The 19835-nt window shown below is 45.7% G+C and overlaps 1 protein-coding gene across 1 annotated transcript in view; it reads left to right on the forward strand.

The window, feature by feature from the left end:
* Window positions 1–19233, forward strand: part of LOC119184926 (venom metalloproteinase antarease-like TtrivMP_A) — a 61637-nt gene extending 42404 nt beyond the window's left edge. The window contains exons 10-14 of the mRNA XM_075871745.1: window positions 2605–2713; window positions 4761–4931; window positions 16073–16223; window positions 16322–16444; window positions 19035–19233. Of these exons, the coding sequence (XP_075727860.1) occupies window positions 2605–2713; window positions 4761–4931; window positions 16073–16223; window positions 16322–16444; window positions 19035–19100 (620 nt within the window). The 3' untranslated portion in view covers window positions 19101–19233. The remainder of the gene's footprint in view (window positions 1–2604; window positions 2714–4760; window positions 4932–16072; window positions 16224–16321; window positions 16445–19034) is intronic.
* Window positions 19234–19835: the final 602 nt, after the last annotated feature.

Genomic DNA, 19835 nt, shown 5'->3' on the forward strand with positions numbered 1-19835 from the left:
CGAATGAATCTGTACAATGACTGCTTCAAAACCTTACAAGCTGTAAGCGCTGCCCGAAAAAGTAGGGCATTCAATCGCATTACACCACCCTCCCCCTATGCCCCGCCGCGGTGGTCTAGTGGCTAAGGTACTCGGCTGCTGACCCGCAGGTCGCGGGTTCGATTCCCGGCTGCGGCGGCTGCATTTCCGATGGAGGCAGAAATGTTGTAGGCCCGTGTGCTCAGATTTGGGTGCACGTTAAAGAACCCCAGGTGGTCGAAATTTCCGGAGCCCTCCACTACGGCGTCTCTCATAATCATATGGTGGTTTTGGGACGTTAAACCCCATAAATCAATCCATCACCCTCCCCCTATGTCCACAAGCCTGTATATTAGGCTAGAAGAAAAGCAAAGGGAAGCAACGATGGACAAATCAAGTTTTTCCAGGTCAGATTTTATTGCAAACAACATTCAAACGGCATCTGGCCTTGTGTCTTCAAACCATCCTGCCTCCTTTGCTGGAAACTTGTGTCCTTGCAGTTGGCCTAGAGTAAAGCAATAAGACAAAAAATCATACACGGCTCCGACCACATATACGGAGTCAATACACATTTTCTCTACAAGCACTAAATAAAAGCGGAGTTTACGATATCAAATCATTAGTGTGTCTGTTTTTGAAACAAACGGACGACACAAATAACGATGCACCGCATAGGGCATATTTGAGTTATGGGCTGACAACCGACTTGCTCAGTGCACATATACTGCACCGTTCAGGACCGACAGATAGACAGAAGGATGGACGGACACAAACAGTAAATATGTCGCATTCTATGTTATTAAAGAGAAGTCCTGTTTGCAATTATTGAGGGAGTTTTGGTGTGGTTGCGCGTGTCATTGAAGCGAAGAACGAATACCCCATGGCAAGCCACAAAAAAGTTACTTGCGTTGCAACTATGAAAGAGAAGTGCCTACAGAGAACGCGTTCATCGGCTCGTCTGTCTACTTCTCCAAATTCCCTTCCTCAGCAACCGAGGTAAAATCGCAGCAATGCGAACATCTGCCAGAAAAGGAAGAAGCGAACGGGAGCGTCTGTAGGCGGTTTACGGGCCTGGCGTTTTCGGCGACGAATGCCGTGATGGCTTCGGAAACCGACAAAGTGCAGATAGTGAATGGATGCAGGACCACAAATTCGACTAGCCATATCATTCGATTGAGGAACTGCGCTTTGACTACAAGGATAAACAAGCATACTCAACCATCTTCCACTCGTACAGCGTAGCCAAACGAAGCCTAATTCATTATTATGCTGTGCACGTTGTCGTGCTTACTTTGTTCAAACTGCTTTTCGTTGCATGGCTAAGTCAGCCTTTTCACGAAATGTGCTGTGATAAACTCAACCCACTCGCAATACAACGGGTACTCACCTCACAAACACGGCGAGAAGTAGTCACCTCCAAGCAGTCTCACTTCACTTGTGTAGCCCAGCGTTTCCGTTGGCTAGAGCAAGTCGGGAAGCGGGAAGGTCTCCAGATAGTTTTGCATTGTGGCACGCGGCACCCTGGCATACAGACTTCAAAGTTCTTTTATGTGTGGTTAGCACGAGGATGGTGTCGCAGCGGAAGCTATACGTCTATGATGTAATCAAACGCAGCTCATACCACAGCTTGCACACCAGCGCCAACATGCAGCTGGTGCAGCGCGACGGAGAAGGAACGCCTGGCCGCAAGAACCAACATGGCGCCTGTTGCCACGGAAACTGGGACTGGCAACATTGTGTTTTAGCGGGTGGCGGTAAGTGGTGGATCAAAGGCTGACACCACCCTAAAAAACGGAGACGTGCGCACAAGAAGGCTCCCTACGCAAAGCGACGGGTAGGCGTCCCCACCGTGTCGTCTTAGAAAAGCACCGGAAATACTAGCCTTTTTGGACATAGGATTACACTGTCAGTGCAGCGTAATAAATACTGTGGCCCATAAAATTACCTGTGTATGCCTTTCCTCGTGTAAAGAGAGACACCATGAAATGTAGACGTGTTGTTATTGTACCTCAGAAATGCGCAATAATTGCCGTTCAATTGACAATCGCACGAGTATGAACGCTGAAACTTGAGCAATATTGGTTGGCGCTGTGGATGGGGATGAATTTTAACTGTTCCGGTTGTCGTTTTGGCAGACAAACAAGCAAACATCCATCCATCCATCCATTCATCCATACATACATACATACATACATACATACATACATACATACATACATACATACATACATACATACATACATACATACATACATACATACATACATACATACCAAAATTTTTGCGTCTAAGTTCCCCAAGAAAGCTATAGTATTTAATATTATTATTCATACACGTCGTCACATGCTCTCACCGTCACCGCTGAAGCTGACATCGACGTGACGTAACAGCAGCGACAAATTCTCCTAAACCCCCCAAGGACAAGGTGTTTTCGGAAAAGAAAGTTGTGTTCATGAACGCATCGGTCAGGCTTTCTGTGACTTGTCTTACCACTCATCGTACCTCTGCGGAACATTAAACTTACATGCTTCTGGTATCTGTTTAATTCGGATAACTGAGCAGAAATTTTTTGTTTTCTTGGCGCAGGTTTTGCCTTTGTTGGGTCTGCTTGCTTGGCTACACGTGAACAACTGGGGGAAGATATTCCCAACTCTTTCATCGGAATTCGCACAATGACCCACGAAATGGCGCACACGTAAGCAGCACATATTCAGTAGCCTGAACTAATAAAATCAGTACCGCATCGTGGTTCAGGGTTTTACATTAACTAAAAAGTAAACAAAATCTCAAAGTAGTGTTGAACGCTAATATGCAGATGGAAATAATATTGCCAGTTTTCCAGAGTAAAATAACGAGTATTTATTGGAAATCGATTTTATATATTACCACAGAGTGGTGGAAGGTTTTATGAACGAGAACTGGCAACCACCCATTTGTAACATGAAGTTATAAAGAAATGCAGTATGACTTCCTGGAGAGAAAGCTTCCGAGCTTCAAAAAAAAAATATCATGGATTCCTTACCAAGATGATTTGGTCCTAGTGAGAGCCCAGGAGCTTTCATTTAGACTAAGACACAAGTGACAAGAAAATTAGCTCACCCGTTCATTTTTCAGCCCTGCAATACAGATTGTCAAGTGGATGCAGGTTTTTTTTGAGACAGTAATTGGTAATGTTTTAGTAGGATGTTTTGCAGTGTGACGAGTTTGCGTCGTAGACCATGCGAACATGGGTGTTAGGGGGTTGGCGGACCCCCCTAGATACTTAAGGGAAGGGAGGATTTTGCCCCACACTTTGACATATTAGATGAAAAAGCTGCGATTAACAGTGCCCCCCCTCCCTCCCCAACTCTTGACGCCTGAGTGAGTGACCCTGCGCACACCTATGGTACGCAGCTGTGTTAATCGAGAATGGAGGGGACAGGTTGGTAATGCATATCATACCACACTTAGACTGCTAGAACCAAGATCCAAGAAATATGTGGGGGTGTGTTAACTGCCATCAGACTGAGTAATTTACCTTGCACTCCGTTTTCCATAATTATGTGCTTTGTTTAAAGTACATGCCAGCTTTATTACAATTGTTCGTCTGCGCTTGTTTGGTCAGGTTGTACGTTTGCACCATATGCGCTGTTTTCAACAAGAGTAAATATAGTAAATTGAGATAGATACTTAGTGCGGAAAATGATTGCAGGTTAATTTTGAATTCGTGAATTGATTCATTTCCTGGGCGCAGCAAATGCAAGACATTGCGATCTGTTCGAGCAGCAGCGCGCGCTCGCTGCCCCTCTACTTTGGAAAATCCGCGCGTGCGTGCTTGTGTACTCTGCGTTTGGTTCGAACGCGGGGTGCACAATTTCTCTGCTCTTCATTCGAACGCAGAGAACGCAAAGCCGCAAGCTGACGAAATAAAAAGTGCTCGATCAAGATGAGCGCATTTCGCAACAGGTACCCACACCTAGGGCAACCTACATTCTTCGGTACATAACACTTAGGTTATGGGGATCATGAAAACTACACGATCCCTCATAATAGGTAAACTTGCAATGTGCGACAACTCTTGAGGTGCAGTATTTAGTCCTACTAGTACTAATACTTCTAGTACTATTAATTTATAATAATAATAATAATAATAATAATAATAATAATAATAATAATAATAATAATAATAATAATAATAATAATAATATGAAATAATAATAAAATTATAATAATAATACATAAGCAGTATCATTATTATTATATTTTGGATATTACGCTGCGAAAACGGAGTATAATATCTCTGTCAGTGAAACTTTATGGCAATGTATATACCCACACCTATGTAGCAATATTTTATACTTTGAATGTAGCAAAAGTTTTATATCCTGTATACCAACCCCTTATGTGGCAAATGTTTTTTATATCCTGTACATCCACCCCTTATGTAATACCCTTTTGTGGGGTCTTTAAGGAAATGAAATATGATGATGATGATGATGTACATGAGAGACGCAGTATTAGAGATCTCTAAATATTTTGACCACCTGATCTTTTTCACATCGCAAAGTATACGGGCTTCTGGCTTCTTTTTTTTTCACAAAAGGAACCGATGGTGGCCGGTATCAAATCTACTACCATTAGTTCAGCAGTTCAGCACCCTAACTAGTGAGCTGCAGTGGAGCGCAGTTTACAAACAATAAATTGATGTATATAAACTATTTTCTGCTCATTATTCTTAAATTTTGTGCGTGTTCATATTTCAGCTTAGGGTGCGATCATGATCAATCGACGATTGATGGTCACTTAGAGGGATACGTAGCGAACTCTACATATTGCCCTTGGAACGAAGGCTATATCATGAGCTATCTTATAAAAAACGGCAGAAGCAAGCAGTTTTCAGAGTGCTGCTCCTATGACATGAGACGCTATTCCTGGTACGTATGAGTTCATGAGAAACCTTGAAATCATGTAAATAGAATGACAGCTTGCCGCATACAGCTACGTAAACATATAGGCGCATTGCCTATATTTCTTATATGTTCTGTGCTCGTGGTATCTCACTGGCCAGTGACGCGATTATTATTATTTTTTACGCGATATCTTTGTTTTTGTGATTGTGAGTCACAGTGCGGTGTTGTGTCCACCATGCGCATGTACCTTGCTTTCATTGCGCATAGCATCTGGCAGTGGTGCACTGTTCCTGTGTATACATCCGCCTACCTATATATTAAGTGCCTGTAACATACTGCAATCATTCTGACGAAGGCTGGTCCACCAGCCGAAACGTTAATAAATCCACATTTCGTACGTGCGTCCTTCTCTTCAATCATCTATTACACCGGACCATCGATCTTCATTCCTAAAATATTATACAACTATGGATTCCCGGAGGACCACGTCGAAATATATTTCATGGAAATTCCCAAAGGCACCACCTTCCACTGTCGTCGTGGGTGACTCACAAACCAAATATTTGTTCCAGCACTTTGACCCTCTATTGGCAGGTACGCCAGCTTTTGTTTCACATAATGGCGCTGTTATAGCTGACATGCCTTTGCTGATCGATTTTGTCCCTTCAACGACGTCTACGTTGATTGTGCACATTGGCACCAATGACTTAACGAAGAACAATGCACGTGCCGTCTTCGAAAACTACATTCACATGCTTACCTGCATCCAAAAGGAGCATCAAGGTATACGGAATATTTACGCCACACTTATTTTGCCGAGGGCTGCCAACCGCCACCGTGGATACAAGAATCAAAGGTTTATTCACCGGTTCAACCGTGAAGCCAGCCTTTTCAACAGTCTCTTACGCCGTTATTGCAGACGTTCCAGTACGGCGCACCTTCTGGACCATGCACTCGAATGTTTTCCCCCCGCACGAGTCCTAGCAGCGGATGGCGTACATCTCAGCTTTGAAGGCGTTGCTCTCGTGGCATGTCATATCCGACAACTGTGCTTCGAGTCTCCGAGTCAAGCAACCACTGCATCTTGGCAAGATTGTGCCCCAGCTATACAGCACCATACGCCGTCTACTAGAGGGGTAGGTCCTGAGCCGTCCACAGCCGTGTCCCTGCCAAAGAAACCAACGGGCAAAAACAAGAATCGTGGTGATCGTACTGATGATGGTGGGTGCACTTCGAGAGTGATCCGAAACAATCCCACCCCCGAATGCCAGCCACCCGCTGGCCATTGTCCTTCGCAGAGGGGTAAGGAACACTACCCGACCTTCGACACATCACGACACACAGCGGATACAGCCCCTCGCGTGAGTGGTTCCACTGCAAGTTCTTCCGTCATCCTGTCCCGCCGTGGCCATTCTTTGCAACAAAGTGAGGGACGCTTTACTGGCGCCGCGGCATCAACTGCTACAGAAGACATCGCCACTACTCAAGCAGGACCCACTACGAAAGCAGTTGGTCCTACTGCTCACCCAAGGTATCCACTTCGAAAAAAATTTTCCGATGCTGTAAAAAGTAATTCGAAGAATTGACTAGCTTCGACGCATGCCAATGAGAACTTTACCTCGCACCTTTGTTCCAAGGGATTTCAAAAGATGAGAAGGGCAGTGGAAAAACGAGTTCGTTACGAGCTACACACTGCCACTTTAGAAACTTACCTCGCTGCTTCTATTGCACCAAAAGGTCTGAACCTTTTCCTACGCCCTGCCACTTCTCAATTGTCAAATAATAACGCAAAAAGGTGGCAAGACACCCTACAGAAGTCTTCGCTAGAACTTCTGCGTATTACTGTTAATCATTACCGCTCGGCTTTGAAATCTCTGATGAACGAAGAGAAGAATATGTGTAATCAAACCCCGCTTAGTACTCTGGAGGTTAACTCGCTGTGCATATTCGAGGAAAAGAAACGCAATGAAATATGTGCTGTCAAATGTAAGAAGTTACTCAGGGACGGCGTGATGTCTCATTGCACACCCGCGCAACTCCTTAAAAATTTAAGTACGGCGCCGTCCCGTTTCGAAAATACACCCCGTTCGGATGATGTTTCAAACGTAGTCAACATATCGAACTGTAGTCTGTCCAAAGATGAAATGTCTGTATTATCGCGTGGTTTGAAGTTTTGCCCCGCAACGGGTCATTGCGATGAATTCCAGCTACTCAGTGACTTAGATAATTTCGCACGCAACCTGAGATTGAGGGAGTTCTTTCACGGTAGAAATAACAGTAGCCATGCTTCCGGGGTGCTGCCGTCAGCTAAACGTTGGACACCACCATTACAACGTGATAAATACCTTGATCTATATATTGACGCTGTTCAGCGCGATGTAATTCAAGCATATAGGCAGAAAACTTCGTTCCGTCGAAATCTGCGCGACGGAGAACTGAAAGCGATCGAATTATTAAGGAAGCGCAACGACATCACTATTAAGCCAGCCGACAAGGGTGGTGCCATCGTGGTTATGAACACAGCAGACTATATTAAGGAGGCTCTTCGGCAGCTCAATGACACTTCATTTTACAAACGACTTGATGCAGACCCCACAATGGACTTCAAAGAAACTCTAAAACAAAAGATATATGCACTCTGGCGAGATAAAAAAATATGTGATAAGGCAGCCACAACACTAGTCCCGCTAAGTCCGTCTGCTGGCCGATTTTACATGCTGCCAAAAATTCATAAGCCGAACAACCCAGGCCGCCCCATAGTCTCTGCAAACGGAACGGTGACAGAAGACTTGTCTTGTTATGTAGACTCGTTGATTCGTCACCTTCCCGCCACGTATCAGTCTTTCTTGAGGGACACGAACCACTTTTTGTCGGTAGTTAACGACATTACCGTGCCTAATGGTTCCTTTCTGGTAACGCTGGACGTATCGTCACTCTACACAAACATCCCTCACTCGGATGGCATCTTCGCGGTTGTAGAAGCGTATGAGAAATGTTCCGATGATAAGCCAGTAAACAGCACTACCATTGCGGTGCTACTTGAAATGATTCTCCACATGAACAATTTTATATTCAATGAAGTCCATTATGTACAGGTCAGCGGCACTTCGATGGGGACTAAGATTGGGCCAAATTATGCCAACATTTTTATGGGGAAGCTTGAAGAGGAGTTTTTACGCAGTCGCCTATTAAAACCGCTATGCTATAAAAGATTCATTGACGATATTTTCTTTATTTGGCCTCATGGTGAATCGCACCTTCTCTCATTCATATCAGATTTCAATAACGTTCACCCATCCATCTCTTTTACGCACGTCTACTCGACTGAAACCATAAACTTCTTAGACGTATCTATTAGCCTAATAAACGGCAACCTAACCACCAAGCTTTATCAAAAGCCTACTGACCGACAACAATACCTACATTTCAACAGCAGTCACGCTAAACATTGTAAATCCAGCATACCATATAGCCAAGCTGTTCGTTTTAAACGCCTTTGCTCCGAGCAAGCAGACTTCATCGCTAGTTGTGATAAACTGCGTGCTTCTCTTCTAAAGCAGAAATACCCGGCACCGATGATTGATGACGCAGTGGCACGTGCTGATATGCTTGACCGAAAAACACTGATCAATGCAGAGAAACATTCCCATAGCCTCAATAATGCTAACCTAGTACTCACGCATAGCGCTTCCGCACCCAATGTAGCAGCCATTCTTAGGAAACATCACAACATATTGACGCAAAGCGATCACCTAAAAGAAGTTTTTTCAGAGCCACCCCGCGCCGTGTTTCGTCGCTGTAGGAACTTGCAGGACATCCTCACGTCCTCCAAAGTACGGACTAACAATTACATTTCACACGTTGGTTGCCATCCATGCCGCAAACCTCGATGCAAGTTATGCAAACAGATGACAACCACCGCTGTGGCTAAAAGCTCCGCAAACAATTTCACTTTAAAAATTCGTGGCGATTTCACCTGTGACACAGATAATGCGGTTTACCTGCTTGAGTGCTCCTTTTGTCACTTGCAGTATATCGGTCATACTGAAAATTCATTTCGCTACCGTTTCAACAATCACAAGGCCCATGTGCACTCCATGCCTCATCTGCCGATTTCAAGGCACGTCGCCACTACCGGACATAGTTTTGAATCATTTAGGGCAACTGTATTGGAGGCGGGATTCACGTCGCATTATAAGCGTGAGATACGCGAATCATTTCTAATTCATAAGTTCGGAACGGCTTCTAGGGGTTTAAACGAAAACGCGGGCAAACTGGCTAGCATAATTGCGTAGAATACAGTGCGTGCTCGGCCTCATGCGACGACAGACTTATCTCGTTCGTGTGTGTGTGAATGGATGTTTAATCCTTCGTAAAAGTGCATTATGTATCGTTATTATTATTATTTTGTAGAGTCAATCTTGTGCTATGTACGCTCGGCGCATTGCCTATATTTCTTATATGTTCTGTGCTCGTGGTATCTCACTGGCCAGTGACGCGATTATTATTATTTTTTACGCGATATCTTTGTTTTTGTGATTGTGAGTCACAGTGCGGTGTTGTGTCCACCATGCGCATGTACCTTGCTTTCATTGCGCATAGCATCTGGCAGTGGTGCACTGTTCCTGTGTATACATCCGCCTACCTATATATTAAGTGCCTGTAACATACTGCAATCATTCTGACGAAGGCTGGTCCACCAGCCGAAACGTTAATAAATCCACATTTCGTACGTGCGTCCTTCTCTTCAATCATCTATTACACCGGACCATCGATCTTCATTCCTAAAATATATATATATATATATATATATATATATATATATATATATATATATATATATATATATATATATACATATTGTCACGTGATCACAGAACGACCACAACGTCTGTTCACAGGAGCAGCACTGGACGTCGAGCCGAACCGAACGTTAGAGCACGAGCACACACCAACCGTCCTTTTCTTCTTTCACACCATGGCACATACTCGCATTGGCATGGCTAAACCTCGTTCCATGCCTGTGGCATTACCCCCCCCTTCGAAAAAAAAGTACCACCCCGATGACCAATGCCGATTAAAAGTTAAAGTAGTCGCGTACACGCACAAAGACGCGTGAAGAAGCAGTGTCAGGTGGCTCGGGGGTAGTGTGGCTTCATCCGTGACACATGAACAATGTCAGGCTGCTGGGAACATCGAGATCGCTGAGCTGTGTATTCAAGCAGAATTTCGTAGTTGACATCTGTGAGGCGCCGTAGTACTCTATAGGGACCGAAGTAGCGGTGAAGTAACTTTTCCGAGTGGCCTTTTTTGTGAACGGGGATCCACAGCCAGACAAGATCACCGGGTTGGTAAATGACATGGCGATGACGGGAGTTGTACCTCTGCGAGTCGATTCGTTGTTGTTTTCGGATCCACTTGAGTGCAAGCTGGCGGGCCGCGTCGGCGAGCCGGAGAAAGTCGTTCGCATCAGTAGTAATATCGGTCGTGTCAGGCAACAGCATGGCATCAAGCATCGTAATTGCTTCTCGGCCGTGAAGCAACCGGAATGGAGTGAAACCCGTAGTCTCTTGAACCGCAGTGTTGTAAGCGAACGTTACGTATGGCAAAATTGCATCCCAGTTCTTGTGATTACGGTCGACGTACATAGATAGCATGTCAGCCAGCGTCTTGTTTAATCTCTCCGTCAGACCGTTGGTTTGTGGATGGTATGCGGTTGTTTTGCGATGAGCTGTTCCACTAAGTCTCGTGACGTCTTGCATCAATTGGGCTGTAAAGGCTGTTCCACGGTCAGTGATAAGAACTGTTGGCGCTCCATGGCGGAGGACAATGTTGTTGATAAAAAAATACGCAACCTCATTGGCGGTGCCTCGTTGTAGGGCTTTCGTTTCGCAGTACCTCGTTAAATAGTCAGTAGCGACTACGATGCAGCGGTTGCCATCATGTGACTTTGGGAAGGGCCCAAGCAAGTCCATGCCTATTCGTTCAAACGGTTGTGACGGGGGCGCAACAGGCTGTAATAAACCAGCAGGGCGCACAGGTGGGGCTTAACGGCGCTGGCAATGATTGCATGTTTCTACGTAATGCTTGACATCCTAGGTGAGCTTTGGCCAGTAGTAGCGAGTCCGAATCCGGGCAAGGGTGCGTGCGAATACTAGGTGGCCGGAGGAAGGCTCGTCATGGCAGGCAGATAAAATGTCAGCACGTAGCCCTGGTGGAACGACGAGGAGGTACTCAGTCGCATAAGGTTCGAAGTTCTTTTTGTAGACGATGTCGTTGCGGAGGCAAAATGACCCTGAACGTGCAAATGCCGATGGTGGACTCGAGTTGCGACCTTGAAGGTATTTGATAAGTTGTTGGATCTCTGAATCATTCCACTGTTGTTGGGCCAAGTCCGATTCACTGACTGCACAAAGAAAATGGCCATCTGTATCATCGTCCCTCGATGTCGTCGCGAGGGGTGCGCGCGAAAGGCAATCAGCATCAGTGTGCCTGCGGCCCGACTTGTAGACGACTGTAACCTCAAATTCTTGAAGGCGTAAGCTCCACCTCGCGAGGCGCCCTGAAGGGTCCTTGAGATTGGCCAGCCAACAGAGGGCATGATGGTCCGTAACTACTCTGAATGGACGGCCATACAGATACGGTCGGAAATTTGTTATCGCCCAAATAACAGCAAGACATTCCTTCTCCGTGGTCGAGTAGTTAGTTCCCACAGATGACAAAATGCGGCTAGCATAAGCGATGGGACGTTCAGCGCCGTCTTGCCACTGGACGAGTACTGCACCAAGACCGATTTTGCTTGCGTCAGTGTGAAGTTCGGTGGTGGCATCTTCATCAAAGTGCCCTAGTAAGGGTTCAGTCTGAAGGCACTGCTGAAGCTGAGAAAAAGCGGCTCTCTGCTCTGGACCCCACACAAAAGGAGTATCCTCCTTCGTTAAACGGGTAAGGGGTTCAGCGATGTTGGCAAAGCTCTGGACAAAGCGCCTGTAGTAGGCGCAGAGACCCAAAAACCGGCGCAAATCCCGTTTGTTCGAAGGTGGAGGAAATGCAGCAACAACCATGGTCTTTTCTGGCTCTGGTCTAATGCCATCGTGACTGATAAGGTGGCCGAAGAACTTTAGTTCTTCGTAGCCGAAATGACACTTCTCCGGTTTTAGAGATAGGCCTGCGGATCGAATAGCGACGAAGACGGACTGAAGTCGTTGTAAATGTTGCTCAAATGTTTTGGAAAAAACAACGACGTCGTCTAAATACACGAGGCAGGATTCCCACTTCAGACCGGACAGGACGGTGTCCATCATCCTTTGGAACGTTGCCGGTGCAGAGCACAATCCAAATGGTAACACTTTGAATTCGTAGAGGCCATCGGGAGTTATGAATGCTGTTTTTTCCCTGTCACGTTCATTGACCTCAATCTGCCAGTAGCCGCTCCGTAAATCCATTGAGGAAAAATATCGGGCATGTCGAAGTCGATCCAGTGAATCATCTATGCGTGGGAGAGGGTAGACGTCTCTCTTCGTCACTTTGTTGAGCTTCCGGTAATCGACGCAAAATCGAAGAGTGCCGTCTTTCTTTTTAACAAGTACGACGGGTGACGCCCATGGACTGTTCGAGGGTTGGATGACGTCGTCGTCGAGCATCTGTTTCACTTGAAAACGTATTGCCTCTTGTTCTTTTTGCGACACGCGGTAGGCGTGCTGCCGTACAGGCCGTTCGGTAGGGTCCGTTATAATGCGGTGCTTCACGGTTGGGGTTTGCTTGATTTTGGAGGTGGACGCAAAGCAATCACTATACGTACGTAAAATCATGCGTATCTGCTGTTGCTGCGCACAGGATAGCTGGCAATTCACGTCAACCGTACTGGCTATATCAGTGTTACCTTCGGCAGCAGTGGCAATCGGTGCGATAGTGGAACATTCTGTGTCATCGATGGCTTCAAAGTTCGCGATTGCTGTTCGCTTTGCTAAGTGTTGGTACTGGCCGCCGAAATTCGTGATCAGAAGCTGAGTCCTCCGATGTTTCAGTTTGACGATAGCACGCGCGACACAAATCTGCCGAGCCAAGAGCACCGAGAGGTTAGTTTCCGCAATGCCACTACTCTTGTTGTCACAGTCGCTCTCCACCGTTACCAACATACTGGCTCGCGGCGGCAGTGCGATGGTGTCGTCAGCAATTCGAAGTGTTGTGGTCGGCGCAACTGCATCCTTTCGTAGGGCTGTATGGTCGTTAGATAACGTTATGAGCAGGTCGCGAAGTTTAATAATGGCGCCATGCTCGCGGAGAAAATCCATTCCGAGAATCAGGTTTTGGGAGCATTCGCGCAATACAACGAAGGAAACAATGTACGTCGACTCACGAATTCGGAGGCGGGCAGTGCACATTCATAGCGGTGTCAATAGGTGACCTCCCGCAGTCCGGAGGTTGGTTCCATGTCCCCAAGGTGTCGTTACCTTTCTTAGCTGTGCAGCGAGGTCAGCGCTTATAACAGAATAATCGGCACCCGTATCTACCATAGCGGTCAGCGGGTGGTTGTCGAGAAGAACAGAGATACGAGCAGAGACCTGTTTGTCGTCGATGGCACACGTCGGTGAAAGAATGTCGTCGAATGTCGGCAGGCAAATCGGGGGAGGGTCTTGTAACGGTCGATCAACAGCGGCCTCACCCCCAGAGGTCGCTGTTCTTAGTTTCCCCGGCGCGGGCTTGTGGATCTAGGTGATCTTCCTGCAAGGACGTCCGCAAAGGTTGATTGTTGGCCAGGTGACGTGAAACGCCGTGGAGATGGTGAGCGGGATTGGCGACGCGGAAGGTTTGAGGATCGTTGGCTTGCCAAGTATTCGGCGATAGCACGGGGCCGCTCACCATCTCTGGGTCGACGAGCATCCGGACGAAAGCCGGGAAGACCCATGTGCCCGTAGGCGCACTCACGGTAGATGTGACCTGGTTCACCACAGTGATAACATAGAGGCCGGTTGTCGGGAGCACGCCATACACTGGATTTCCGTGTAAGGGGTGGGTTGCCGTACTGCTGTGGTCCCGAGTAGAACGACGGTGCCGTCTGCAGGGTGGACGGACGGGACGGATAGCCAACAGCCGGTGCAGGAGTACGCAGTGCTTCCGCGTACGTTAATAGCGGAGCTTCGGCTGCACGCGGGGCTGTCATGGGTTGGACTTCAGCTGCACGCAGAGTCGTCATGGGGTGCACCAGCTGCCGGACCTCTTCGCGAACGACATCCGTTAAAGCAGCAACATGGGGCGGAGAAGACACCACGTGCAGCTTTTGCAGCTCCTCGCGCAGAATAGTGCGCACGAGCTCCGTCAGGTCTTTTACAGTCGTGACGTCAGGTGTTTGTAGGGCCAACGACACTGACGAAAGACTGCCAGGACGTTCATACTGGTACGAACGCTGCCTTAGCATTCTCTCCATTGTCGTGGCTTCGCGAAGGAAATCCTCTACAGTGCCGGGAGGGTTCCGCACTAGTCCCGCGAACAGCTGCTCCTTCACTCCCCGCATTAGGAGGCGCACCTTCTTTTCTTCCGTCAATGAAGAGTCGGCTCGCCTGAACAGCCGCGTCATGTCCTCAACGAACATGGCAACACTCTCGTTCGGACGCTGGTTTCGGGAATTGAGGAGCCGTTCCGCTTGCTCCTTTCGGTCAGAGCTTTGGAAAGTATTTCGCAACTGGTTGCAAAACTCTGGCCAGGTTGTCATAGTGGCTTCGTGGTTTTCGAACCAAGTGCGCGCAGAGTCCTCGAGATAAAAGTAGACGTACCGAAGCTTTCGCTGCTCGTTCCACTTGTTGACGCTGCCGCAACGGTTGTAGTCGTCGAGCCAGTCGTCGACATCCTCATAAGGGTCACCGTGGAACGGCTTCGGAGTACGCGGGATGTTGAAAAACCATGGAGGAGGCAGCGTTGATGTTTCTTGGGTTTGCGTTCCCGCACTAGCCATAGTACTGCCGAGTTGAGGAAGTGGTCCGAATTCAGGAGGTAGGCCTAGTTGTCGCCTGCTACGCCGTAGGTCAGCTGGTTCTTCCAAGTCGCGGCTAGTGTCGGGACCTTGCTGCTGATTGCAGTGCATACAACACTACCCAGCACCTCCACCAGAAAATGTCACGTGATCACAGAACAACCACAACGTCTGTTCACAGGAGCAGCACTGGATGTCGAGCCGAACCGAACGTTAGAGCACGAGCACACACCAACTGTCCTCTTCTTCTTTCACACCATGGCACATACTCGCATTGGCATGGCTAAACCTCGTTCTATGCCTGTGGCAATATATATATATATATATATATATATATATATATATATATATATATATATATATATATATATATATATATATATATATATATATAGTGGGAGTAATAATTCAATGGGCGAGTTAGTCTTTGTGAAGGTATGGGATATGGCACAACGGGAGCATTGTCAACAAGGATAAATATATTTATTTCCCAACAGTTTCGTGATGAAGGAAGGACCCCTCCCAAAACTGTTGGGAAATAAATATATTTATCCTTGTTGACAACGCTCCCGTTGTGCCATATCCTATATATATATATATATATATATGTAGGCAGGCATGGTGGTTGAGTGGCCGTAGCGTTGCATATAGTCTAGTAGATCCTCCGTGAGCGGTCACAACGTGGTTTATTTCGACGTTTCGGCCTAGAGTCTGGCCTTCATCAGGAATAAAGATCAGAATAAAGATCTTTATTCCTGATGAAGGCCAGACTCTAGGCCGAAACGTCGAAATAAACCACGTTGTGACCGCTCACGGAGGATCTACTAGACTATATATATATATATATATATATATATATATATATATATATATATATATATATATATATATATATATATATATATATATATATATATATAAATATATATATGGTTTTTCTTATATATTTTATCATGTCTCATTGTTCTTTACATATATTCCATGTCTGTTATATTTATATTTTGTGCTTTTTTTCATTCAAATGTTGCCCTTTCATTCAAATGTGTCTAGGGAACAATATTTACAATTACTTGTTTGTATATGGCCGCCATTACTAGCAATTTACGGAAGGGCCATACTGTGTTTGAAATCGATTTGTAATAATTTCATGACAATTATTCATAATCAATCAATCAATCTATCTATTTATTTGTTTCAGGATGTATGGGGCTGAATGCCTTCATAAAAAATCAGCAAAAAAGATTTCTCCAAAGTTGACAAAGAAATACAGATGGCCCGGTGAATTCACAAAAAAGGACAGACAGTGTCAGCTTACGTACCCATTTTTCTCTCAAACACAGTATATTAAGGTAAATTTTATTGCATCAGACAGCTTATAAATAACACGCTTTGCAAGTGGTGCCATGTAAAATGTTGCTAACAGCGGCTTTTTTCTGCAATACTGCAGGATTCGACAACCAACGATTGCATGATGAGTTGCTCCGTTCCGAAAAACTACCGAAGAGGGAACGAGTCTAGCTGGGTTACGGAATGCTTTGACGGCAGCCGCTGTGGATCAAGCGGCAGAAGAGTAAGAAAATGCGCTTTATTACTGACACTAATGACTCATTCACACAGGTGAAATCACTGCCTACCACGACTGGAATTCTCTAGGCACCGAAATTGCACTACAATCCCTCTGTTTGCTAACTACGCCACTGATGCCCAATACGGTGTCATCTGCCATCTAATGAGCTGACCACATAGGAAGCGCAGTATATAGATAGCCCTTTCTGGATAACATATGTGGACAAGCTGGTTGCCGTTGTTAATGGTGTAAAAAGCATTGTTAAAATGAATACAAAATCTCGAGGAATAAGCCATGCTTTTAAGAGAGGATAGCAGAGAAAAGTGAGCCCTGAAACCACCTGCAGCTAAGTGCGACATCTAAGCAGGAGCTCACAAGAGAGGGGATAGGGAGAAATTTAAAGGGATAGAAAAAGAAGTAAATTTTGAGAGGAAATAAAAAAAAACGGTAACACAGTCGGGAGAGTCAGAGGATGGGCAGCGCTCGGCGAGAGCTACACTGCCCCAGCAATTCGTGGACGGCGAGCTGATCGGCTAGAGCGGCGGTGGCTTTGGACATTAGAGACGACACGATCATTACGCACGGAAATAACGAAGCGAATGAAAATAGCTAATGCCCTACCTCTTTTTTTTGCAATCATTATATTGCTGCTTCTTGCATCTTAGGATCCCGGGTGGTTCCGTGACTCTGCGCTCGAATTGTGTACGCGTATCACAACAGCTAGTCAGTCAATTGAGCAGGATCAGAGGCATCACCCTGTGAGACCTGTTGGCAAACATTTTTCTGTTGATGCTTGAGCAGCTGGAAGAGTAATTCATTGTAGAAAAAGCAATGCCTAAGGAATTATCAGTGATGTGCCATTTTAAGAACCCACACGTCCACCTTTGTTCCTTGTTGTCCTGCAACCTTCACATGTCAATAAAAGACCCTATTTGTGATAGAACAGAAGCTAAAAGGTGCGGTGCTGGCGCCTCCTTTGACGAAATTCACGTTGACAGTGTAGACGGCACCCTTGAAACTGATGTGTCTCTGTGATGCGTTTCACTGAACGCTCACATCACGCAGACGCTAACCTATAGCGATTTTCCTGTTATAAAGAATTTTCGTAGAAGAGGTTCCTAACAATGAGCAGTCTTGCCCACACCCAGCTGGTATCACGTAAACTGTTCAAGAAATTGGAGCAGCTGCATCCTAGTCACGCAAAGGCCGTGGAAACAGTGGATTTGCTAGACAGCTCCTTATCTTTTTCTTTTTACCCTCATCTTCCTTTCGTACCGCCGCCGTGGTCTAGTGGCTAAGGTACTCGGCTACTGACCCGCAGGTCGCGGGTTCGAATCCCAGCTGCGGCGGCTGCATTTCCGATGGAGGCGGAAATGTTGTAGGCCCGTGTGCTCAGATTTGGGGGCACGTTAAAGAACCCCAGGTGGTCGAAATTTCCGGAGCCCTCGACTACGGCGTCTGTCATAATCATTTCGTGGTTTTGGGACGTTAAACCCCGCATATCAATTAATCAATCAATCAATCAATCAATCAATCAATCATCTTTCTTTCCTTACCACTACCTAAACTGTATAGTACCGGTCGATGTGCTATGTTTCTATTTCTTCCCTCCTTATTTTTCTCCTTTTCACTCTTAATTTCTTTTCCCACCCATGTGCTATACAGCACTGTACGAAGCTGTGTTATACTTTCTTTCGATCACTGTCATTTTCACCAGGTATCTGTTTCTTCCTCTCTTTCATTCTCTCTATATTCTCATTTAGATTTGTTTTTGTTTACTCTGTTATTGCATTATCATCTTATATTCCCCTTTACAGCTTATCTCCGATCATACCTATATACATAACCCAGTGGCTACGACACTCGCCTTTGAACTGATGGCGACCGAATTTGAGTGCCACTTTGCAAAATATTTAATTTATTTTCTTTCATCTTCAACTCAACCTGTCATCTCGTTTTCTCCTGCTTGTATTCATCTTGACTTCGTTAAGCAAGCATCTAGCTTGGCGTTCGCCTCCCTGTACATGCAGGCTTCTTCCCTCAGCACTTCTCGTTTTATTATGCAGCACTCTACTCCTACACTCCTACGCCCTCCTTCATTACTTCCCATCAATCTTTTTTGCTTCACCCTCTTCCTCCAGTGTCCTTGCGTTCCGTTGCACCTGCTGTATTTGGTTTTAGGGCTTGCCAAATTCTTCGGGAGCATACTCGATCAAGTTTTCTTGAACGCTACGGGGATTTAAAGGATAATCTAAATACTCTGCTGTTATTTGAAGCTCAAGTTACTCAGCTTATACCACAGGAGTGGTCACTGGCATCAAGCGATAGTCACTCACCGTCAGTCGGGTACAGTTTATGTATGTTGTCGCATCTGCGCAAGGCAACGTAGAGGAGTCTTGGTGCGTGCCGTTCACCATTTCACCACTGCTTCGTATCCACACCTGGCTGCCTTTAGCAGGGAATTGTAATCCTTTTTAATTATTACTGACGTGTGAATTCCCTATCTCCATTCAGTTAGTAGCTACTCCAATAATAAAACACACAGCCAGTAGCCGCATGTTTTTTTTATAAAAAATATATTTTTTTCTTTCAGATATGTCTGAATTCAGATTGTGTGGAGGTCCCGAGGCTGCATGGCAATACCGAAAAATCAGAATAGCCTGAAAAGGACTCTGCCTTTACAAATTGTTATAGTTCAGCGAGCTGCTACAAGAACTGTCTAAGGTACCCGTATTTCTGACTGTTCGCCCATCAACACTCTGAAATAAACACAGGGAATATAGTTAAACTGGTCCATCTTAGGGTTCAATAAATGTCTCATGAAAAGTTACATACTAGCTTACCAATATGGTACTGTCTGACACTCTAAACTGTGCTCACACGTTAAAGTCAAGTTGCGATACTGTACGCCACACTTACACATATTTGCTTGTGCCCCGCTCATCATCCTTCGTGCGTTTATGACATTCCTATACTTTTATTTGAACATTCAGAAGTACACTTCGAGGTATTTTCAATCAGATCAAATATATAGACGTCTGATGTATACACACACAAAAACACACGAACACGGTAGCGGTTGTACGCACGCCATTTAGATCAAATAAGTACGGCGTTGTAGTCTTGACTAAAGAATCTACGACAGCAGAGCATGCCACGCTTGCTTTCGCTATCAGGAACCACAAATGGGCTACAACTATAGCGATTCCAACGAAGCAAGTATGAGATTTTACAAAAATTACGCTGCTGGAACTACGGTTAAACTTGTAGACAAAGTCAAAATTATTGCAAGTGAACTCCGATGGTCTCTGGTACATGTGGGACAAGAAAATTAGTCTCGGGTCAACATCAGTGAGGCGGTAAACCACCTGGCACAAATAGTCTATTCCCTTGC

The sequence above is a fragment of the Rhipicephalus microplus genome, chromosome 8 (genome assembly GCF_043290135.1).
Source record: "Rhipicephalus microplus isolate Deutch F79 chromosome 8, USDA_Rmic, whole genome shotgun sequence".
NCBI lineage: Eukaryota > Metazoa > Arthropoda > Arachnida > Ixodida > Ixodidae > Rhipicephalus > Rhipicephalus microplus.